Source organism: Tachyglossus aculeatus, chromosome 4 (genome assembly GCF_015852505.1).
Source record: "Tachyglossus aculeatus isolate mTacAcu1 chromosome 4, mTacAcu1.pri, whole genome shotgun sequence".
Classification (NCBI taxonomy): Eukaryota; Metazoa; Chordata; class Mammalia; order Monotremata; family Tachyglossidae; genus Tachyglossus; species Tachyglossus aculeatus.
This window is the reverse complement of record NC_052069.1, coordinates 54,599,095-54,620,355: the sequence shown is the minus strand read 5'-3', so window position 1 is coordinate 54,620,355 and position 21,261 is coordinate 54,599,095. Positions and strand designations below refer to the sequence as shown.

General features: G+C 40.8%; 1 protein-coding gene across 2 annotated transcripts in view; it reads right to left on the bottom strand.

Moving 5' to 3' along the window:
- The window catches only part of AGL (amylo-alpha-1, 6-glucosidase, 4-alpha-glucanotransferase), a 72,436-nt gene that overhangs the window by 7,647 nt on the left and 43,528 nt on the right, over window positions 1-21,261 (bottom strand). For both annotated transcript variants that reach the window (XM_038744731.1, XM_038744732.1), the window contains exons 18-30: window positions 20,922-21,046; window positions 20,717-20,829; window positions 20,449-20,583; window positions 17,409-17,539; window positions 13,348-13,484; window positions 12,974-13,107; window positions 11,841-12,016; window positions 9,635-9,737; window positions 8,036-8,261; window positions 4,607-4,718; window positions 3,421-3,556; window positions 1,943-2,055; window positions 1,017-1,228 (exon numbers count right to left, since the gene is read on the bottom strand). In XM_038744731.1, coding sequence (XP_038600659.1) covers window positions 1,017-1,228; window positions 1,943-2,055; window positions 3,421-3,556; window positions 4,607-4,718; window positions 8,036-8,261; window positions 9,635-9,737; window positions 11,841-12,016; window positions 12,974-13,107; window positions 13,348-13,484; window positions 17,409-17,539; window positions 20,449-20,583; window positions 20,717-20,829; window positions 20,922-21,046 — 1,853 coding nt within the window. The remainder of the gene's footprint in view (window positions 1-1,016; window positions 1,229-1,942; window positions 2,056-3,420; window positions 3,557-4,606; window positions 4,719-8,035; window positions 8,262-9,634; window positions 9,738-11,840; window positions 12,017-12,973; window positions 13,108-13,347; window positions 13,485-17,408; window positions 17,540-20,448; window positions 20,584-20,716; window positions 20,830-20,921; window positions 21,047-21,261) is intronic.

Genomic DNA, 21,261 nt, shown 5'->3' with positions numbered 1-21,261 from the left:
CTTATCTCAACTGGATTACTGCATCAGCCTCCTCTCTGATCTCCCATCCTCCCGTCTCTCCCTGCTTCGGTCTATACTTCACTCTGCTGCCTGGATTATTTAGTACAGAAAAGCTCTGGGCATGTCACTCCCCTCCTCAAAAATCTCCAGTGGTTGCCTGTCAACCTTCGAATCAAGCAAAAACTCCTCACTCTCGGCTTCAACGCTCTCCATCGCCTCACCCCCTCCTACCTTACCTCCCTTCTCTCCTTCTCCATCCCAGCCTGCACCCTCTGCTGCCGCTAACCTCCTCACTGTGCCTCGTTCTCGCCTGTCCCATCGTCAACCCCCGGCCCACATCCTACCTCTGGCCTGGAATGCCCTCCCTCTGCATATCCACCAAACTAGCTCTCTTCCTCCCTTTGAAGCTCTACTGAGAACTCACCTCCTCCAGGAGGCCTTCCCAGACTGAGCCCCCCATCTTTTCCTCTCCTGCTCCTCCTCCTCCCCTCCTCATTGCCTCCCCGCCCTACCCCTTTGCCCTCCCCACAGCACTTGTATATATTTGTACATATTTATTACTCTATTTTATTTGTACATATTTACTATATTTTATTAATGATGTGTATATAGCTAAAATTCTATTTATTCTGATGGTGCTGACACCTTTCTACTTGTTTTGTTGTCTGTCTCCCCCGTCTAGACTGTGAGCCCATTGTTGGGTAGAGACCGTCTCTATATGTTGCCGATTTGTCCTTCCCAAGTGCTTAGTACAGTGCTCTGCACACAGTAAGTGCTCCATAAATACGACTGAATCAAAACAAATTTCGATTTTTCAATGATAAATTACATGCTTAAGCCAGAGAAACAGCACTCTGATCTATTTAACCTCACAATAAGGAAACCTGTGTCCTTTTAAATCTAAAAGTAGTACAGAAAAAATAAGTCATTCCATACTTGAAACAAGCACTCCAAACTCAGAGGGATACTCTAACGTGTTAACGAGGAATAGTCTCTGAAACTTTCGACGCACTTACCATAACCATTGCTATGGTAAAATTTGGCCTGAGCTGGTAGTCACACCAAGGACTTGAAGCTCCGTAGCTATCTTTGTATATGCCACGCTTATGAACCAAATTAGGATGCTTTTCATTAGGATCTGATGGATCCTCTGAAACATAGAATAGCTTTTCAAAGTGGTCTTGGATTTTCCTGTTCCATTCATCGTATGTGATCAATACATCTTTTCCTGAAATACAGTAAAATGCAAAGTAGGATTTAACATTTACACCACAGCAAACACCCTACTATAACCTAAAAATGAAAGTAATTTCTTTAATTTTGGGATGTATGTTCCTTTTTTCAGGCCATTAAAGGCCACATAGCATATCACCACTTCCACGGTTCATAATGAAACATGAGTTATTGCATAAAAATTGAATGCTTCACTGCTTATTTGAACCAGCAAAATAATTTTTATAAGATTTCCCCAGTATAGGGGAAAGCTATAATGATTACAAAAACGAACTTTAGAACAGAGATCTAGAATGCCACAGACTTGTACCTGCTACGTGAGCATGCAACCTGCTACGTGAGCTTGGGTAGGTCAAGCAAACAAAGTCATTAATCAAGAGATTAATGACTACCTAAATGATACTCAGAGGTTGAGCTTTAGTGATAGGATTGTAAGATCCTTTCCACATCTCAGCTCAAAGGTGCTCTATAATTATAAAATATTACAGCAGCTAGTTTCTAGAAACTTCAGTACCTGAAAAATCAAATTAATTTCACCCAGATACTGGTTAGTCATTGAAACACTAAAGAATATTCCTTCAATTAAAATGGGGAGCCGCATTTTAATCTACCTATCTGAATGTTGAACAGCACACGGACATTAGATCACGCAAACACCTTTCCATAATGATCATATACGATATATGATTACGTGCTATAAATACCTTACCATTTCTTTTTACTGTGACTCCGTGATAAGGGAACACATTTTTTTTCGATAACTCTACCAACCAGCGAACAGTTGATTTACTCAGGCCAACAATTTCCACAGCAGACCCATCTCTATATTCAAATTAAAAGTTTTGATAAGGTGATAAGAGATTTGATACATATAATCTTATGTAGAGATCACTTAGAAACTGGAGAGTACTTGGTTTTAATAGGAATTCACTCACTTAACGTGGAATAAACCTCAGGTACTTTACATTCAGATTTATAAATTCCTAAGTATGGTATTTTTGGCGAACACTTTGTCACTGTCCCATCCTTTGCCTATTATTCCCACTTCCCTACCTGAAAGTGAAAAGTTAATTTTCTAAAGTCAGCCTATATTTCCCACATTGTTCAAGAGTCATATGAACTGTGACAATCTGAAGAACAAGAGTAGGACATTTCTGTACAGGGCATAACTTCCCATTTTCTGCCATTATATAACACCTTTTAATGGCAAAAAATATATAGTGGATTTGGAATCTGCAAACCAGTTAGTGAAGCATTTCAGAAGCAACATGGCCTAATGGGAAGAGCACATGACTGGGAATTAGGAGATCTGGGTTCAAATCTCGGCTACACCACTGGCCTGCTGTGTGACCTTGGGCAAATAATCTTAATTTATCTTTGTCTTAGTTTACTCACCTGTAAAATGGGGGTGGAGGGAGGCGGTAAATAATTGTTCTCTCTCCCCGGGGATAACGACCGTGTCTGATCTGATTGTACTGTGTCTATCCCAGTGTTAAGTGCCTGGCACAGAGTAAGAACTTAAGTGTTCAGTTATCCTTATTCTTGTGAAACCAATGGCAATTTTAATTTGGTTATTTATGTGAATTGAGAATAAGCAAATGATTCAATTCATTAGATTTGTAAAATCCTTGAGGGCAGGAATACATGCACTCCTAAACAACTCCTAAACACTTAGAACCGACCTCTGCACTCAGTAAGTGCCCAATAAATTTAACCATCTGATTGATTTAAGGGCTGTGCAAACTGAACAATTCTAGATCGAAGAATGCAGGGACTAGAGAAAAGGGTTCTATTAAAGAAACAGAGGTGCAATAGGGTGGTAGAAAGAAGGATGTGAAACGTCTTTTGAATTCGTGGAGAATTGCTTATTTTTAGTCAGAAAGGATAACTGGGCTATTCAGAAAGTAAGACTGGAGCTCTGAATTTTTCAAGAGCAATATTTGACAATACGGTAAGTGTTATGAGAGACTAGAAATTTATCTTACTGATTAAGTTTTGGAAAATTTTCAAATATTAACAATTTTTGGTGTGGGGGGGACACCCAATGACATGTATTGAAGAGAATACATAACTAGCAATTACAGAGTTTTCAAAAATATGAAGTACCAGAATGGATACGCTGTTAATCATTTAAAAAGTGACCTATAAGGATACTCATACAAGTACTACAAAACACTTTATTTATACCTTGGTGTAGCAGGGATTCCTCTGTTGCGACCTCTGTCACTCTCTCCCATTTTATCCATCCATGTCCCACAGTTGAAGCGATTGCCTCCAAAAACAAACCCACTTTCATCATCAACTCCTGCAGTGACATTAAAACCTACAAGTGCAAAACAAAAACCAGCAAACAAAAAACAGCAAAACTCATTTATTATTTCCCAAAAAGTCACAAACAGAAACTGCTCATGAATCCTGAAAATAAATTATTTTCTTTATGGCACCAGTAAACTAGGAAAATTTCCAGGAAAAGCTAAAACTCTTTTTAGTTTACTGTAAAATAGTAAAAACTGTAAAGAGAAGTTCTGGGCAGTTTGTAAGCTTAACTATTTGAATATATGAGGACTGTCTTGTGCTTTGCACACAGTAAGCACTCAAATACCACTTAATGAATGAATGTGGGCATAGGACATGGGAAGCAGGCTTATCTCAAAATTTGCCACCAACACTCTATGTCTCTGGCCGAGTCACTTCATTCTCCCTATTAATTACAAATTCAAAGTACCACTAAGCTTATTAATGCCCCAAATTTTGTTCTACATTTAAAAAACTGATTTCATAAGCCTGTAAGACTCTAAGACTCATGCATGGATAGTACATAGGTGTGGACATAGGTACGTGTGACACCACTAACATTAAGTTAGTACCCATGTATGTAAATATAGCTGAAAAGATGGATTCCTCACCAGTACATTATTTACATTAGAGGATAGATCCCATATTGGTGTGTCTCACGTGGAGTCTATCACTCTAAATGAACAAAAAAAACCTCTGCAGGATGTTACTCATGAAAACACCATTTCATCCACCACTCAGAGAATACTGACTACTGTATAAACATGTCACTAGTTTCACTAGCCCATAAATCTATGACTAATTTAATTGTGGTACTTGTTAAGTTCTTAATACTTGCTAAGAAATGGGCTAGATCCAAGATAATCAGGTCCCACATGGGGCTCACAATCTAAATAGGAGGAAGACTAGGTCTTGATCAACCCCATTTTGAAGATAAGGGAACTAGGACAGAGGTTAAATGACTTATCCAAGACCACACAGCAGATAAGTGGCAGAGCCAGAAATGAACCTATGTCCTCTGACTCCCAGCCCATGCTCTTTCCACTAAGCCACACTGCTCTTAATTTAAGCCATGTACCTTCATCCTTCATATTTCGGTCAATCTGTGGACCAGCATTCTTTTCTCGAAACTGGATGCCTTGCACATGACGCTGCATAGCTTCCTGTATTACTTCATACAACGGTTGATCCTGTTTGAGACGGAGTAAGTGGTGAGCATATGTAGTTTCTAAAAGCTGTACTTTTTAAAGAATACTTATTATAAGCTGATCAAGAGGCAATCCCCATACGAACTTGGAAGTACTGAGTCTCTATTCTCCACCGGAAGAGGTGAAGTCACAGGTGTGATGTGCGGCATACTGGCATCATCACCACCACCATTCACCTCGTCCCACAATCTTGGTATCATCCTTGACTCTTCTCAACTTCAACCCAAACATCAGTCAGGCACCCAATCCTGTTGGTTCTATCTTCACAATACCTACAGGATCTGCCCCCGCCTCTCCATCCACCATGCTGGTCCAAACACTTCTTGTACTCTGTCCCGACTGCTGCATTAGCCTCCTCACTGGCCCCCCTGCCTCCAGCTTTGTCCTGCCCACTTCACCTCGCTGTCTAGATCATTCCTCTAAGACATCATTCTACACACATCATCCACTCCTCAAAAACCTCCAATGGCTTCCCATCCACTTCCATAGGATGTAGAAGTGCCTCACCATCGGTTTTAAGGCATTTAATCGGCTCTCCTCCCCCTATGTAGCCATGCTCCTCACCCAAGAAAACCAAGTCTGCACACTTCACTGCTCTAACACCACTACTCACTGCCCCTCGCTCTGTGTCTTTCTTGCTAGATGCCCCATGCTAATATCTTCCCTCCTGCCTAAGAACTTCCTCCCCCTTCATATTGGGCAAAACACTGCTCTTCTGACCTTCAAAGGCCTACTAAAGTTACATCTCCTCCAGGAAACCTTCTCTGACTAATCTCTCATCTTCCCAATCCTATTTTCCCTCCCTACTTCATCACCTATGCACTTGAATCCAAGCTCCCTAAATACTTAGGACCTCCTACCTCCCCGGCAATTATGTATACATTTTTATATTACCTATTATTTGTTTTAATATCTGCCTCTGATAATAATAATGATGGTATTTGTTAAGCGCTTACTATGTGTGAAGCACTGTTCTAGGTGCTGGGGAGGTTACAAGGCGATCAGGTTGTCCCACGTGGGGCTCACAGTCTTAATCCCCATTTCACAGATGAGGTCACTGAGGCTCAGAGAAGTTAAGTGACTTGTCCAAGGTCACACAGCTGACGAGTGGCGGAGCTGGGATTCAAACCCATGACCTCTGACTCCCAAGCCTGTGCTCTTTCCATTGAGCCACGCTGCTTCCCGTCACAGGTGCGACAAATGCTACAGTTGCCCCTGGCTCTTGCCTCTGTGTGCTATCTTAAGACGGTTGTGCTAGTGGGAGAGGGGGTTATTATCTGTCCTACTGCTGTACCGGTCTATCTGTGTGCAGCGGACACTTCAACCATCCCTGGCCCCTTACTTCAGTGCAGTGCCTCAAAAACCATGATGGGCCACCGACCACCTTCCATACCTCCACACCTCCTACTCGCACGCCTTAAGGGCGGGGCGCTGCCTTCTGTTGCCCCTGGCCATGGGAGAGCCAACGTCCTCTGCCCCAACCCATGGATCTGCTTTTCTGGTTCCCATGGCAAGCCAGGGAGATTATCGGCCCATGCGGTCAGGGGAGGGACAGTGCCGGAAGGCCTGGCTTCCAGTGCAATCTCACCACCATGCGACCCGGAGGGGACGCAGGAAGGGGTGGGGTCAGATGGGCATGGATGGCAAGGGCCGAGGGGTGGTATGTCCCAAGGTGACCCTAGGGTACCAGCCATTTCAAGGTCAAAAGCTATCTCGTGACCACCTGAGCCAGCAGGCAGAACTCGGAAGTGAGGGTGGGATACCATCCCCACAACCACAACTGCTAGGTTGACAGCCCAAGCCAGGAATACAGAAGGTGTCCCTCACCCCCGTGCCAATCAAATTAGGTATGGAGGAGGGGATGGGGGCAGAGACTGGATAAACTGAGGCTGGAAGCTGGAATGGCCTAGGAGCACAGGTGATGAATACCTGTCACCTCTGACTTTCTGAGGGCAGAACACCAAGACACGCAGCAGCGGCCCACTAGATGGTAAGCTCCTTGAGGGCAAGGATGTGTCTACTTTGTTGTACTCCCCCAAGTTTCCTGTACACAGAGCACAGTAAATACCACTGACTGAGTCATCATCCCACTGCTGCCCGAAGGCACCCCTTGAAAGTTCCTTCACTATAGCAGATCCTGAGTCTATCCTGTGATGGGATGAAATGCAATCATGGCTTTCCTTTCCAAGTTGCTAGAGAGAAGGAACTCTGTGGAATGTTGGAGAACAGGAATAAGGGAGAAAGATCAATCAACCAATCAATTAATCATACCTATTGAGGCTGCCTATGTGCAGAGCACTAAGAACTTGGGAGAGTACAACATAAAAGAGTTGGTAGACACATTCCCTGCCCACTATAAGCATACAGTCCATAAGAAAAAAAGGACAGAGACTGAGGGAAAGAATGAACGATAGGAGAGGACAAGGGAAGAAAGGGAGGAAACGTGGAAGATGAAAGAGAGGAGGGAGCAAGAAAGAAGGAGTCTGAAAGGGAGAGTAAGACAGGATAAGAAAGGAGGAAAGTGGCAAAGAAAGGACAAATAAAGCTGAAGCTTGGAGATTTATGAAGGTGTGAGGTTTCTCTATATTGTTGGGAAACTTTTTCTTGAGTACCCAAGAATAACAAAACAAGTGGTATGGCTGGAAAATAAGTAACCTATTTCTAAGTCTTTCTGAAATCACATCTGTTTCAGGAGACATTCCCCAACTTATTTCTTAGGACCCCACTTTATATCCCCTAACTTTTATGCCACCTAAGCATTTAAATACACACAATGCCCCACAGCATTTATGTACATATCTTACATGGTCTATTACTTCTTCCTGTCTACAATATCCTTTAGTGTCTGCCTCTCCTGTTGGAGTGTAAGCTCCTTGAGGGCAAGAATCATGTCTACTACTTCCACTGTATTCTCCCAAGCACTTAGTACTGTGGTCTGCACAAAATAGGTGCAGACTACTATAATCACTACTGATAACACAAATGTACTCTAAATTGTGCCAATGCTTTCAGTGGACTTTAAATAAGGTCAAACCTTAAATGCCATTTTCCCATAGGGAGGGTTTTTTTCTTTACTGGCACTGCATTTAAAAACACAATTTTTTTTGTGAGTCAAAATTTTCTGGACAAAAGTGCAAAGCAGCAGTAATTTCCCAGTTAAGTTATTCTCACACACACTCCCTCAGTATCTGATAATTGGTGGAAGACAGGTTTTTTCCTCGTCACAATCATCCCATCCACCAAAGCTTCAGCTTCATTTCAACAGCATTCCATTTGGGACTATTAGAAATCTTCTTTACCAATGTGCCGGCTGGTAGAGCAGAGGAGTCATCTGATGGATACATTCTGGATACGGGACACTTGAGAATGTCCGTGCCCTTTGGAACAATTTTACAATAATCCTGAATACACTGAAGCCACCACCACACTGCATCTCGACAATTGAATCTGGCATACGTCCCCTGGCCAAGAAGATTGGGAATAAGACCATGTCTCAGGGTACTAGCAAAGGCTAGAATTATGTTCCTGAAACCAAAGAATTAAATGGTTCATTTAAAATGGATAATTTAATACAGTTTAAAAAAGTAAACACAAATAAATCCACAATGTATCTCTACCCTCAACTCCTGTCTCCTTTCGGTTTTAGCAATATATCAAATTGTGTTTCTAGATAATTACTAAGGAATTTACTTCATTTTTGAAATAATTATCAGAGAACAAAAAAACAATTCTACAATCCAACTGGAACTGTATCTGATAGGATTACATGGCACTCACCCCTGAGCTCAGGGCAGTGCTTGACACATATATTTTAATTTCACAGTTGTTCATGAGTGGCTTTCCCACATATATACATGTACATATATTGTATGTATATATATATATATATATATACATATATATATATATATGGTATATACAATATTGTATATACATATGGTATATATACACATACACACTATACATATATGGTGTGTGTGTGTATATATATATGTACGTATATACACACACACACACACACACAAACCTTCCCCCTTCCCCCAACACTACACAAACATTATGTGGCAATTGACATACACATATGGTGTGTGTATATATATGTACGTATGTACACACACACACACACACACAAACCTCCCCACTTCCCCCAACGCTACACAAGCATATAAGGGGAAAGTAATTTTCCAAGCATTATGTGGCAATTGTCACTTGCTGGAGTTCAAATCAAGTAATTCATGAATACAGCCATGCGTCAAACGCTTTTTGGCTATACACTCTAAATATGCCCAACAGCTGTACATGATAATTGCTATTTATATTTCTTATGAAGAACACAGGATGAATGTTGTCTTTAAGAGAATAACTGTCATTTGGTGAAAATGATGTCCTCATTAATGACTATACATCCGAGTGAAGTACGTATATGGTACTTTGCCTTAATTTAAAGCTAAGTGAACCAAAATCAAGGTAGCTGTCGGAACACACCGCTTGTTGGGTAGGCTTGGAAACAGAAATGAGAAGCGGGCTCAGTTCTTTCTCTACTGCTTCACCTACTAGTCGGCATTGTCTCACAGTGGAAAGACGGGAAATGGCATGCTTGCTTACATTTCTTAAATTTTCAATCTAGCTGGAGTTGATCTAACAATTACCTTTTGAAACTATAAAAATTGGCAAGTTAGTAAATATAATGACAATTTTCAATTTGATTAAAGAACATCAATGATCACTGAAAATGATCAGAAAACAATATTTTATTATGCCCGAAATATTATAACATACGCTCATAAATAACTCTCAAAAGTTGTCCAGAAACGTGAATAAAGATGAGAAAATTGAGAAATGTGATGGTGATATTAGGACAAGCTTTCAACCTGATAATGTTGAAAAAAACCTCTTACCTTGCCTCTAAAAAGCGACCAGTAATTAGCAGTAAACCTCTAAGTGATATGAAGGTATCTCTTCCCCAACAGCGAAAAATTCCAGATGAAAAATGAGGTAACCCTAATGGAAAACCATAAAACATCTGTCACCTCCTTTAGTACAACACTGTTCCCAACCCCCTTACATACCTGTAAAGTGAAAGCAATAAGCAGGCTATAGCACTCTTGCTATTTAATATTAATGATGGCATTTGGATTTTTATGACCTATCATGACAAACTTCTTGAAGGCAGGAATTGTGTCTACTGAGTACCTAGCAGTCTCTCAATTGCTTAGTACAGTGCTCTGCCCAAAAAGTGAACTTGAAATATATCTGATCGAGACACTACATTAAAACTAAGATTCAAAGTGAAAACTATGTTAAATACACAATTATTTGTAGGAATAAAGGAGTCCCATTTAGTTTCAGGAACATAGTCTGAATCTAAAATAATGGATGTCACTCAACTACAGCTGAAAAACATATTAGCAGTGTCCAACACTCCATTTAACTTGAAACACCAATTAATCTATGAATTTCTTGTTGTGAGACACACTTAGCATATCAATAAAGATATATATTTAACAACTGTAGTTTATAGATTATTTAGACAATCTTTCTTAGAGATTTCAATTTCTCCCTTTTATAACTTTTCAAATGTAAGTGCAAATATCCTTAAAAAATATTTGTGCAATCTTCATTTTTTCCTTTAGGATAAAGTATTTCACTGAATGTGTGCTGTTCCTTGCCGTTTTGCACTTCATAGGCAGCCATTTTTGCTGATAAATTCTAATTCTACCCAGAAGCAACAGATGAAGGCTGTCTAAACAAGTCTCCTGAACATCCCAAGATTTCTTCCACGTGAAATGCTAAAGTGGTGCTAAATGTACCAAACACTTCTTTCCAATAGTACCTAAAAATGAGCTAAACAAAGCCTAATTGAACACTTTTACTTTTGATAGTACTAGCTGTTCTCTTTCCTGAACTGACAAAAGGGCAGCACTATGGTAACAAGGCAACAAGTGGTATGCCACATACAAACTGCTCCAGCGAGAAAAATACCCAAAGGTTGGAAAACAGCTGAGAAAAATTTGAGAACAAGAGCAGGAATTCACAGAGCGGCCAGAGACGAAAATAACAACAACAACAACAAATGAGTAGAGAAGCTGAGTAGGAGACCAGAGGCGTTTTAAGATGATATATGTTCAGCTGAGTAATTCCTTCCCCAGGAGACCTGCTTCTAAAATTCGCAGGTCATTCTTTCCAGTTTTCACGCTCTTTTGCTGAAAGGAGTTTCTTTAGGGAAGGGGAAGTAGGACTATGTGTAGGTTACAGATAATCAGCAACCTAAATTTCTGCTTCCTTTCCTGTCAATCTGTTGCCAGGATTACAGGAATATGTGCTTATCTGGGCAAGACAGGAGCACAATTTAATACTTTCAAACAACACTGTACGTCAAAGTAACAACAAAAATTTGACAATGCAAGGTTGCAATTTAAAAAAAGATTGTTGCCAATTCCATTTTACCTCCGCTGTAATTACACATTCTCTTCCGGCCCAAGTGGGCCCCAAACGAAAGCGACTATAGGAAGGCAACGGTGGAATCGGGACTTCAACACAAAATTCCTACTGAAATCTTTCCTAATTTTGGTATATTTGTGGGCACATATTTGCAATTTCTAACACGTACCTTAATGGATTCCTTTTGTGCATTTGAGTCAGTTATTCTACCCAAATTCTATCCTCACTTGCTAGTTGGTGGGGTTGACAACTTTCTCTAGATGCTTCAAGGGAACTTAAGTGAGAGTGAATATTTAACTTAATGGTTCAATTTCCTTTTTCTGAACTGGTATCAGAAGAAGTGGAAAAGTAGAAAAAGGGCAACCAGTTCAAAGATGTGGGTGTGTGTGGCGGGGGGGCGGGGTGGGGGGGCGGGAGAATCGGACAAAAGGGTGAAGTAGAAGGATTTGGGAACAGGCTGAAGAAAAGTATGATCTACAAAAAATTAAAAGCATACTCATTCATCCTGATTAAAAAAAAGGTAATATTTTACTAAATATTATCCAATAACTTACGTTGAATAGCAAAACATTCATCTAACCTTGAGCTGTATTCTCTTACAGAACAGGTTATCAATCAATTGTATTTAGGTTATATATCTACATTTGAAGCATCAGTTCTTACCAGCAGCTAGAGAAACACAGCACTGTTCCTTTTCCTGTGTAATTTCATTCAGTCTATAGGGAACATCACCAAGTGCTGGAGAAAGAAAAGGCAGAGATGGGAACTTTCCTATCCCACACATTTGAACTGAACCCAATGACAGGTGTTTTACAAATGTTGAACCATTCTGGACAAAGCTGCAATAAAAACAGAGTTTTATTTTAATAGAAATATTTTCACAGACATTGAATTTCACAGATTTCTTTATCCAATGCTATAATTTGTCATCTTAATGACTGTATTGTGTCTCTGAAGCACTGATCAATCTAGATTGCACCAACACTTCCAAATGGATTGGTAATGGAAACCAAAACATGACCCTTTTAATGATTTCTCTGAAAAAATTAAAATGGTAATTAAATGGTAGAATCCATTTTAATTCCAAATCTTAGGCAGATCTTGAATTTCCAGCCTGTAACTTTAGTACAGTGTACAAATTTGAACTGTGCCCCACTGATTTTATAAGTTTCCATGAGTACACTAAGATAAGTACTTTTGTTTCTGGGCAAAATATAGCACAATTAGGTTCACTCATTTTCATATATTTATTCTCTGCCTTGTGTTTGTGCTAACAGAAGGACACTATGGCAACATAAAGACCAGAGTAAAAATACACTCATACTACAGTCGTAATGTTGAAAAGTGAAACGATGAGTCTGCTAATGGGAAGGAAGAAAATATTGCATTTCTGAAAGAAGAGCACACAAAAATACATTTCCATTTAGTTCTAATACAATTTGAGAGTACAGACTGATGTTTCATCCATTTGTATATTACTTGTATCTATTCCCATATTCTTCTAATTACTGTATATTCCTCAATTTATGTATGCTTGTCTTCCTCAAAGGACTGTAAACTCTTCTGAGGCAGGGACTGTTTCTTTCATATTTACCACGAAGCCTATTAAAGTGCTCTGCATACAGCAGGTCCTGAAATTGTGATGTAAATCATTAAAATATTATAGATGATCATCTTCCCTTAAATCATTTAGGCATCATCAAAAACCTGAATGATTCTACTTTTTACTGTGCATATAGTTGTTCATTAATACTTTATAAAACATTCACAATTTACTCTACATTTCTTGCATGTACCTTGACATCTGCTTCCATGCTATATCCAGAAGAGTGGTGTACGCACCAATTAATATAGCATCAAAGTAACAAGGGATAAGATAACGGGGAATCTGCTTTAGATAGAAGAACATAGCTTGGAACCATTTGCCAACCTGTTAGAAGAACAAATAAAGAGTTGATTTATGGTAATAATAATAACAACAACAATAACAATGATGTTATTTGTTCTGGGCACTGTTTAAGTTTCCATGCTGGATAAATAGTAAGGGGTTAACAAACCCACAATTGAACAGCATAATATCAACAAGGTACAATTTTCACTGATATCAAAAGAAAAAAATTGGATTACAACAGATGAGGGCACACACGTAGCTTGGAAGGTTTCCACTTACTTCAGCAAGGGATCCTGAGCGTGAAATCAGTCGATTACTGACATAATCAATCATCCAATCTCCAGACCTCAAATTATTGCAAAAAGGATGTCCCAAGTCATTCTTTGGCCTAATTTCAGCCATTACTGACATTAATCCTGTAAATCCAAAGGGACTTTTCAATAATAATAATAATAATGGTATTTGTTAAGCGCTTACTATGTGCCAAGCACTGTTCTAAGCTCTGGGATAGATATAGGGTAATCAGGTTGTCCCACATGGGGCTCACACTTTTAATCTTCATTTTACAGATGAGGTAACTGAGGCACAGAGAAGTTAAGGGACATGCCCAAGGTCACACAGCAGAAGAGTGGTGGAGCTGGGACTAGAACCCATGTCCTCTGACTCCCAAGCCCATGCTCTTTCCACTAAGCCATGCTGTTTCAACAATTATGACAATGTTTATCCATGTGTGGATGCAGTTTACTGCTCTAGGCTGGACATGCCTAATGCTGAGAGGGCATAAGAGTTACTGTTAAGTGCAGTACAAGTTCATTCATTCAATCATATTTATTGAGTGCTTACTGTGTGCAGAACACTGTACTAAGTGCTTGGGAAGTACAAGTCGGCAACATACAGAGACAGTCCCTACCCAACAATGGGCTCACAGTCTAGAAGGGGGAGACAGACAACCAAACAAAACATGTAGACAGGTGTCGAAGCCGTCAGAATAAACAGAATAATGGTTATATGCACATCAATAATAAAACAGAGTAGTAAATATGTACAAGTAAAACAGAGTAATAAATCTGCACAAATATTTATGAGTGCTGTGGGGAAGGGAAGGAGGTAGGGCAGAGGGAAGGAAGGAGGAGAGGAAAAAGGGGGTTCAGTCTGGGAAGGCCTCCTGGAGGAGGTGAGCTCTCAGTAGGGCTTTGAAGGGAAGAAGAGAGCTAGTTTGGCAGATGTGTGGAGGGAGGGCATTCCGGGCCAGGGATCGATGGCGGGACAGGTGAGAATGAGGCCCAGTGAGGAGGTAAGCGGTGGCAGAGGAGCGGAGGGTGCGGGCTGGGCTGGAGAAGGAGAGTAGGGAGGTGAGATAGGAGGTGATGAGGTGAGGAGCTGATAGAGCCTTGAAGCTGAAAGTGAGGAGTTTTAGGTTGATTTGTAGGTCGACAGGCAACCACTGGAGTAGTACTTATTGAGTGCTGACTGTGTGCAAAGCACTGCAGTAAGTGGTTTGGAGGGTACAGTAGAAGTTGGTAGAAACAATTTCAGATCGCAGAGAGTTTACGGGGGGCTGCAATAGGGCTGGGATTTGCATAAGAGACATTTGTTTGGATTATGATCGCATCTGGGTGTCTTAACAAATCCACTAGTCCCTAGTAGAAGGGTGCCACCTCTTACATGACTGACATTTGCTAGTCATTTGATGCTGTCCGACACCAGCCTGGCATCCCTCCTCCCCATGCATCCCCAGCAGACGGTCCGCTCCCTAGCATGCCAGAGACTCCGTTCCCCCTGTCCTTGCCGGAGCAGCTTCTCGGGTCCCAGAGGGACAGCAGGCCCGGGGGCCAGGGGAATCCGGCGGGAAATGCCCCAAGTGAGCATGATCCCTCCCAAGGAGCCAGGACAGAGCTTCACATTAAGGATGACCCGGGTGCAATGGAGGAAACCGTGCTCATGCACTTTGTGGAAGACAGTCTGCTCCTTGCACACGCAACCCCTCCTGCAGATGCCGTTCTGTCCCCCTTCTGAAGCTCCATCCTTAGAGGAACCACTTCGGTTTTTCCCCCTTTGCCTCTGTCTCCTCTGTTTCACTCATTTGGACAAATTTATTGAGCGCTGTGTGTAGAGCACTGTACTAAGCAGTTGGGAGAGTACACAATAACGATAAACAATTAACAGTAGACACATTCCTTGCCCAAAAAGTGCTTGGGGTGGCTGCCGAGGCCTCGGAAAGGGGAACAGTAAGATGGGTGTGATGTTGGGGGTGGTGGCCCGGACTGGGGTCAGCTCTTGGGTAGACCGTGCGTCAGAGACTCTTGTCCACCCCACGGGGGTCAGCACTGGGAAGAGGTCTCGTAGCAGGGCACATGCCCACCCCGACAATCCCCATACACCCCAGGAAAAACTCGGTCCCCGCCTGCCACTATGGCAGAGGTCCGGCTCCAAAAGAAAATCCCGCCTCCCTCTTACCCGGCACCGCCTCCCGGTTGGAAGATAGGGACATTTAGTAATCTGAACTCTTGAAGACGATCATTCAGGCGCTGCTATAAATTGCTCGTTTAATGGATCATCTTGAAGGGTTTCGCCGGATCACCACAGTGCAAAATGACCAATCCACTATGTGTGTGTTCTATTTGTTGGAAACTGCTTACTGTCTGGTGCAAAGTTAATGTGTTTTACTGCAGATTCCACTTTCTGTCCTACTACCAGCGTCGACTCCACGTGGTGCACGGGATCAGCGCGTTAATGAGGTTTAGAGCTGGGGTTCAACTAGTTCACCAGTCAACCCAAACTACTATTAGTCAGAAGGTATTTGTCTCTCTGCTGTCTTTGGCTTGACTACTTGTCATCTCAGCTCCTAACTTCCTTCTGCTGACTTTGCTAATTACAAAAGAACTACTTCCTCAACCTTGATTCTTCCTTCCTAAGGTTTATCAGCTGTGCAGAGGTGGCTGCACTAAATGAACTTAAGAGTAGCTTTTAGGCTTTCACAGTAATCAATCAATCACTCAAATCAATGGTACTTATTGAGCAATACTCTGTGAAGAGCACTGAACTAAGCCCTTGGGAGAGTAGCTGTCATCGTGTGTAAAATTCAGACCTGTTACCAATATCCTACAATGTATTAAATTAACTATCAAAAAATACAGGTTTCTAATTCTAAGAAACTGAAGCAGTCTGTTTACATATAAAAACATAGAACCAGTCTTTTCTATAGAAAGTGGCATTCCTAGGATCATTTCCCAAAGGTAAATAATAATAATAATTACGGTATTTGTTACGCACTTAGTATGTGCCAGGCACCGTACTAAGCTCTGGGGTAGATACAAGTTTATCAGGTTGGACACAGTCCCCGTCCCACACGGGACTCACAGGCTTGATCCCCATTTTACAGATGAGGTAACTGAGGACCAGAGAAGTGAAGTGACTTGTCCAAAGTCACACAGCAGATGAGTGGAGGAGCCGGGATTAGAACCCATGACCTGCTGACACTCAGGCCCATGCTCTATTCACTATGCCATGCTGCTTCAGAGAAGATGGATATGCAACCGTAATAACCACTTGTACAAATTGTTCTTTACTTTGTGGCTGTTAACTAGTAATTGCCACATTTAGTGGTGCTTACAATTTTACCACAGGCTCTTGTTCAACCCTAATGATCTGCCTTTTGCTGGCTTACCTTTTTAGAATCACAGAATACAATTTGCTATTGAAAAAGAAGTTATTAAAACTTCTTCCACCATTTAAGTGTGAAAAATTAGTCAAACTTTCCACTTTTTAAAAGAGAAACTAAATGTCAGACATTGATATCAATCATGGTTTATTTAACTACATTTTGTTTTAAGTGGAAGAGAGAGTAGGGAATGTGGTTCTCTCAGTGCTGAACATAAACGGTCTAAAAATAATAATCATAAAGACAGGGATATTTAAAATTGAATTACTTGGAGAAATTTCAGGAAAAATATTCTCTAGCTGCCTAGATAACTTCATATTTGGACATTTTATAAGTAACAACCTTTATTTAGCACCTATTTTGTGCAGCCAGTATTCAAGTACCTGCTTCCCACTAGAGTTTTTTTAAACTGCCTAGCATTTGCATTTTAAAAATTACAAATACTTTTGGATTCACAGTTAGAACATCCTGTTTATCGATGGATTTGAGAAGGAAATAGCAATTTAATCAGAGGAAATATAGGTATTCAGTGAAAATTTTTAAATCTTTTTTAAGGAACAGAGTTGAGTAGTTTTATTCATTCCTTCCTTCCATGCTGGAAATTGAAAAGAAAAAACAAAGAAAAACAAAACAAAACAAAACCCAAATAAAACCACCATGTGCTCTTGAGTTGACTTACCTTGAAGGCCACCATATTTGAGGGGTGACCAGTTTGGTACATCATAACATCCTCCACCATCTTCTTGTTCTTCTGACTCACATCGGTAGAGTAACTGATTTAGGTCAGCTAAAGTTAATTTAGACGAAATACTGAATGTAGACAAAAAGCAAAATACCTGATTAACTACACTATAAAGCTGTACAAATCCTCGAATGTAAAAGGTAATTTAGAATCTAGGTCATTTTTAAATATTTCATTTATACTGCCATTGACCATTCATATCTCTCTTTAATTAATCTCAAGAGGGGATACCTGTGAGGCCACTGCATTTTACTCTTTTAAGTAGCACGATCCTGTTGGACATCTGCTCAGAAACTTGGAAAATAAATACAAACTTAAAACCTCAATTACTTAGATATAATAATAATAACCATTATTTCTCTCATTCAACACACATATTCAGTCTGTCACCAAATCCAGCGTGGCTCAGTGGAAAGAGCACGGGCTTTGGAGTCAGAGGTCATGGGTTCAAATCCCAGCTCCGCCAATTGTCAGCTGTGTGATTTTGGGCAAGTCACTTAACTTCTCTGTGCCTCAGTTACCTCATCTGGAAAATGGGGATTTAAGCCTGTGAGCCCCACCGTGGGACAACCTGATCACCTTGTAACCTCCTTAGCGCTTAGAACAGTGCTTTGCATATAGCAGGCGCTTAATAAATGCCATTATTATTATTATTAAATCCTGTCAGTTCCTACCTACACAACATCTCCAGAATCTGCACTTTCCTCTTCATCCAAATTGCCACTATACTGGTGCAAGCAGTTGTCATATCCTGCTTTGACTACAAGCATCAGCCAGCTTCCAGTCCACACTTCCCTTTTCTGACTAGATCATTTTCCTAAATCATTCCCAGTTCTTAGTTAATTTAATGCTCTGCACACCGTTAAGTGCACACCATTAAGTGCTTAATAAATACTATTACTACTTCTAAAAATGTTCCATGTGCATCTCTTCACTCCTCACAAATCTCCAATGGTTGCCCCTCGATCTCTGCACTGAGGACAAAATTCTTAATATTGACTCTAAGGTGCTCAATCAGCTCTTCCCTTCCTACCTAATCTTGCTAATCTATTACAATCAATCGTACTTATTAAGCACTTAATACAACCACTGCTCTTAATACAACCACTCATTCTATGCCACCTGGATTACTGCATCAGCCTCCTTGTCGATCTCCCAGACTCCTGTCTCTCCCATTCTAGTCCATACTTCACTCTGTTGTCTAGATCGTTTTTCTATAAAAACATTCAGGATATGTCACTCTGCTTCTCAAAAAACTCCAGCGGTTTCCCATCCACCTCTGCATCGAACAAAAACTCCTCACTGTTGGCGTTAAAGCACTTCACCACCTTGCCCCCTTCCTTCCTCACCTTGCTACTCTCCTTCTACAACTCAGCCCGCACACTTCACTCCTCTAATGCTAACCTTCTCACTATGCCTTGATCTCGCCTATCTTGCAGCTGATCCGTAGCCCACATCCCATCTCTTGCCTGGAACATCTTCCCTCCTCAAATTCGACAGACAATTACTCTTCCCCGCAACTCCCAAGGCCTTACTAAAGGCACATCTCCTCCAAGAGGCCTTCCCAAATTAAGCCCCTCCTTTCCTCATCTCCTACTCCCTTCTGTGTCATCCTGGCTTGCTCCCCTGGTTCTTCTCCCCTCCCAGCCCCAGAACACTTAATTTAATTTAATAATGGCATTTATTAAGTGCTTAGTATGTGCAAAGTACTGTTCTAAGTGCTGGGGAGGTTACAAGGTGATCAGGTTGTCCCACGGGGGGCTCACAGTCTTCATCCCCATTTTACAGATGAGGCACAGAGAAGTTAAGTGACTTGCCTAAAGTCACACAGCTGAAATGTGGCGGAGCTGGGATTTGAACCCGTGACCTCATCATCATCAATCGTATTTATTGAGTGCTTACTGTGTGCAGAGCACTGTACTAAGCGCTTAATCTTAAATCAGTGAACTCTGACTCCAAAGCCCAGTCTCTTTCCACTGAGCCATGCTGCTTCTCTAGCACTTATGTACAAATCACTAGTTTACTTATTTATACATCTGTCTCGCCCCCCTCTAGACTATACGCTCATTGTGGACAGGGATGTGTCTGTTTACTGTTGTATTATACTCTCCCAAGCACTTAGAACAGTGCTCTGCACACAGTAAGCACTCAATAAATACGACAATGAATGAATGCACAGTACTCTATTAAGCATTTGGGAGAGTACAGTATAAGAGTTGGTAGTCACGTTCCCTGCGAAACAACGAGCTTACAGTCTACAGCGGGAGGCAAATATTAATATAAAGAGATAATTTATGGATTATATATATATAAGTTCTGTAGGACTGAGGAAGCGGTGAATAAAGGGTGCAAATCTAAGGGCAAAGACGATGCAGCAGGGAGTGGGAGAAAAGGAAATGAGGGCTTAGTTGGGGAAGGACTTTTGGAGATTTGCTTTTATTAAGACGTATATCCCTATATTAATACAGATGAGGTGACTGAGGCCCAGAGAAGTGACTTGCCCAAGGTCACACGGCAGACAATTGGCAGAGCCAGGACTAGAACCCAAGTCCTTCTCTCCCAGTCCTGTGTTTTACCCTTCTCACACTTACTAATGCATCCCCAGCTCATAGACCAAGTAAGATCATGAGCCAAAGAGCATTTGCTCAAAACAGGTCACTGTTTATCCCAAACCATGCCCCATCTACTTTACTTTCTCTCATCTATACTTTCTTGACAATATTAACCGATATAGCTTTGGATTTAGTAGCTCTTTGAAGCCTGTCCCCTCCTGGTCCTTGGCCCTCACTTATAATCCATGGTCAAAATGAGAAGTTGGCATCTCTGGTGCAGCCAACATTTTATTAGCGCTAAGCCAATGGCTTCTTTAAAAGTTAGTAGTCATTAATGCATTACTGTTCATGCATTTTATGAAATTCATCAGAATTTTGCTAGAAACTTCTTATCACCTATTTCTGTAAATACAATGGATACTTACGAAGCAAAAGGAATTTTTAATATAGGATCTGAATTGTCAACAGGAAGGCTTCCTGTTTTAAAATTCGGACTGAACTGTGACAAGTGATTCCGAAGTATTCCAACAGCCACTTGTGCATGTGGATCAAGACTTACTCTGAAAATGTAAAAATACAAGAAATCCCAGTTTTTACCACTTAGAAGCCACTGAAAGTAATGGGATGAACTACAATGTTTAAACCAACCATTAATGAACAAGCAATAACAATTTACAAATAAATGGAACCTACCGAAATATAATTACACTTCCTGGGGTCAAATTTTCAAATTCTATTTCTTGGACATATTCATGAGGACCTTTTGTGGCAACTCCAGCTTGTTTTACAATTTTACTTTCATTAAGCTTAAAAAAGAAAGCATTTAAATCTGTTAGAAAACCCATCCCCTTACGACATTAAGATATTCGATCTATTAACCAGAAGTGGTTATAAGTACCTGGATGTGTTCTCTAATTTCCACTGTGATGTCAGGCATTCCATTGATGGATTTTGCGTCCTTTACATAGGAACCAACATTTCTCTCAACAGTTCTGGCCTCAAGAACCACTTCTTCAATTTTACCTGGAAAAAATTTTGATGGCTAAGTCAAAACCTGTACATTCTAACAATTAAAAGTTGCAAGCTCTTGATTTTAAGTCTTACAAATTAGACTATGAAAGGGATTTACTGTCCTAGTGTAAATTACAGAAGTACAGTGCTCTGCACACAGTAAGAGCGCAATAAATACGATTGAATGAATGAATGAGGAGCCCACGTTGGAAAGTGGCCTGCACTTA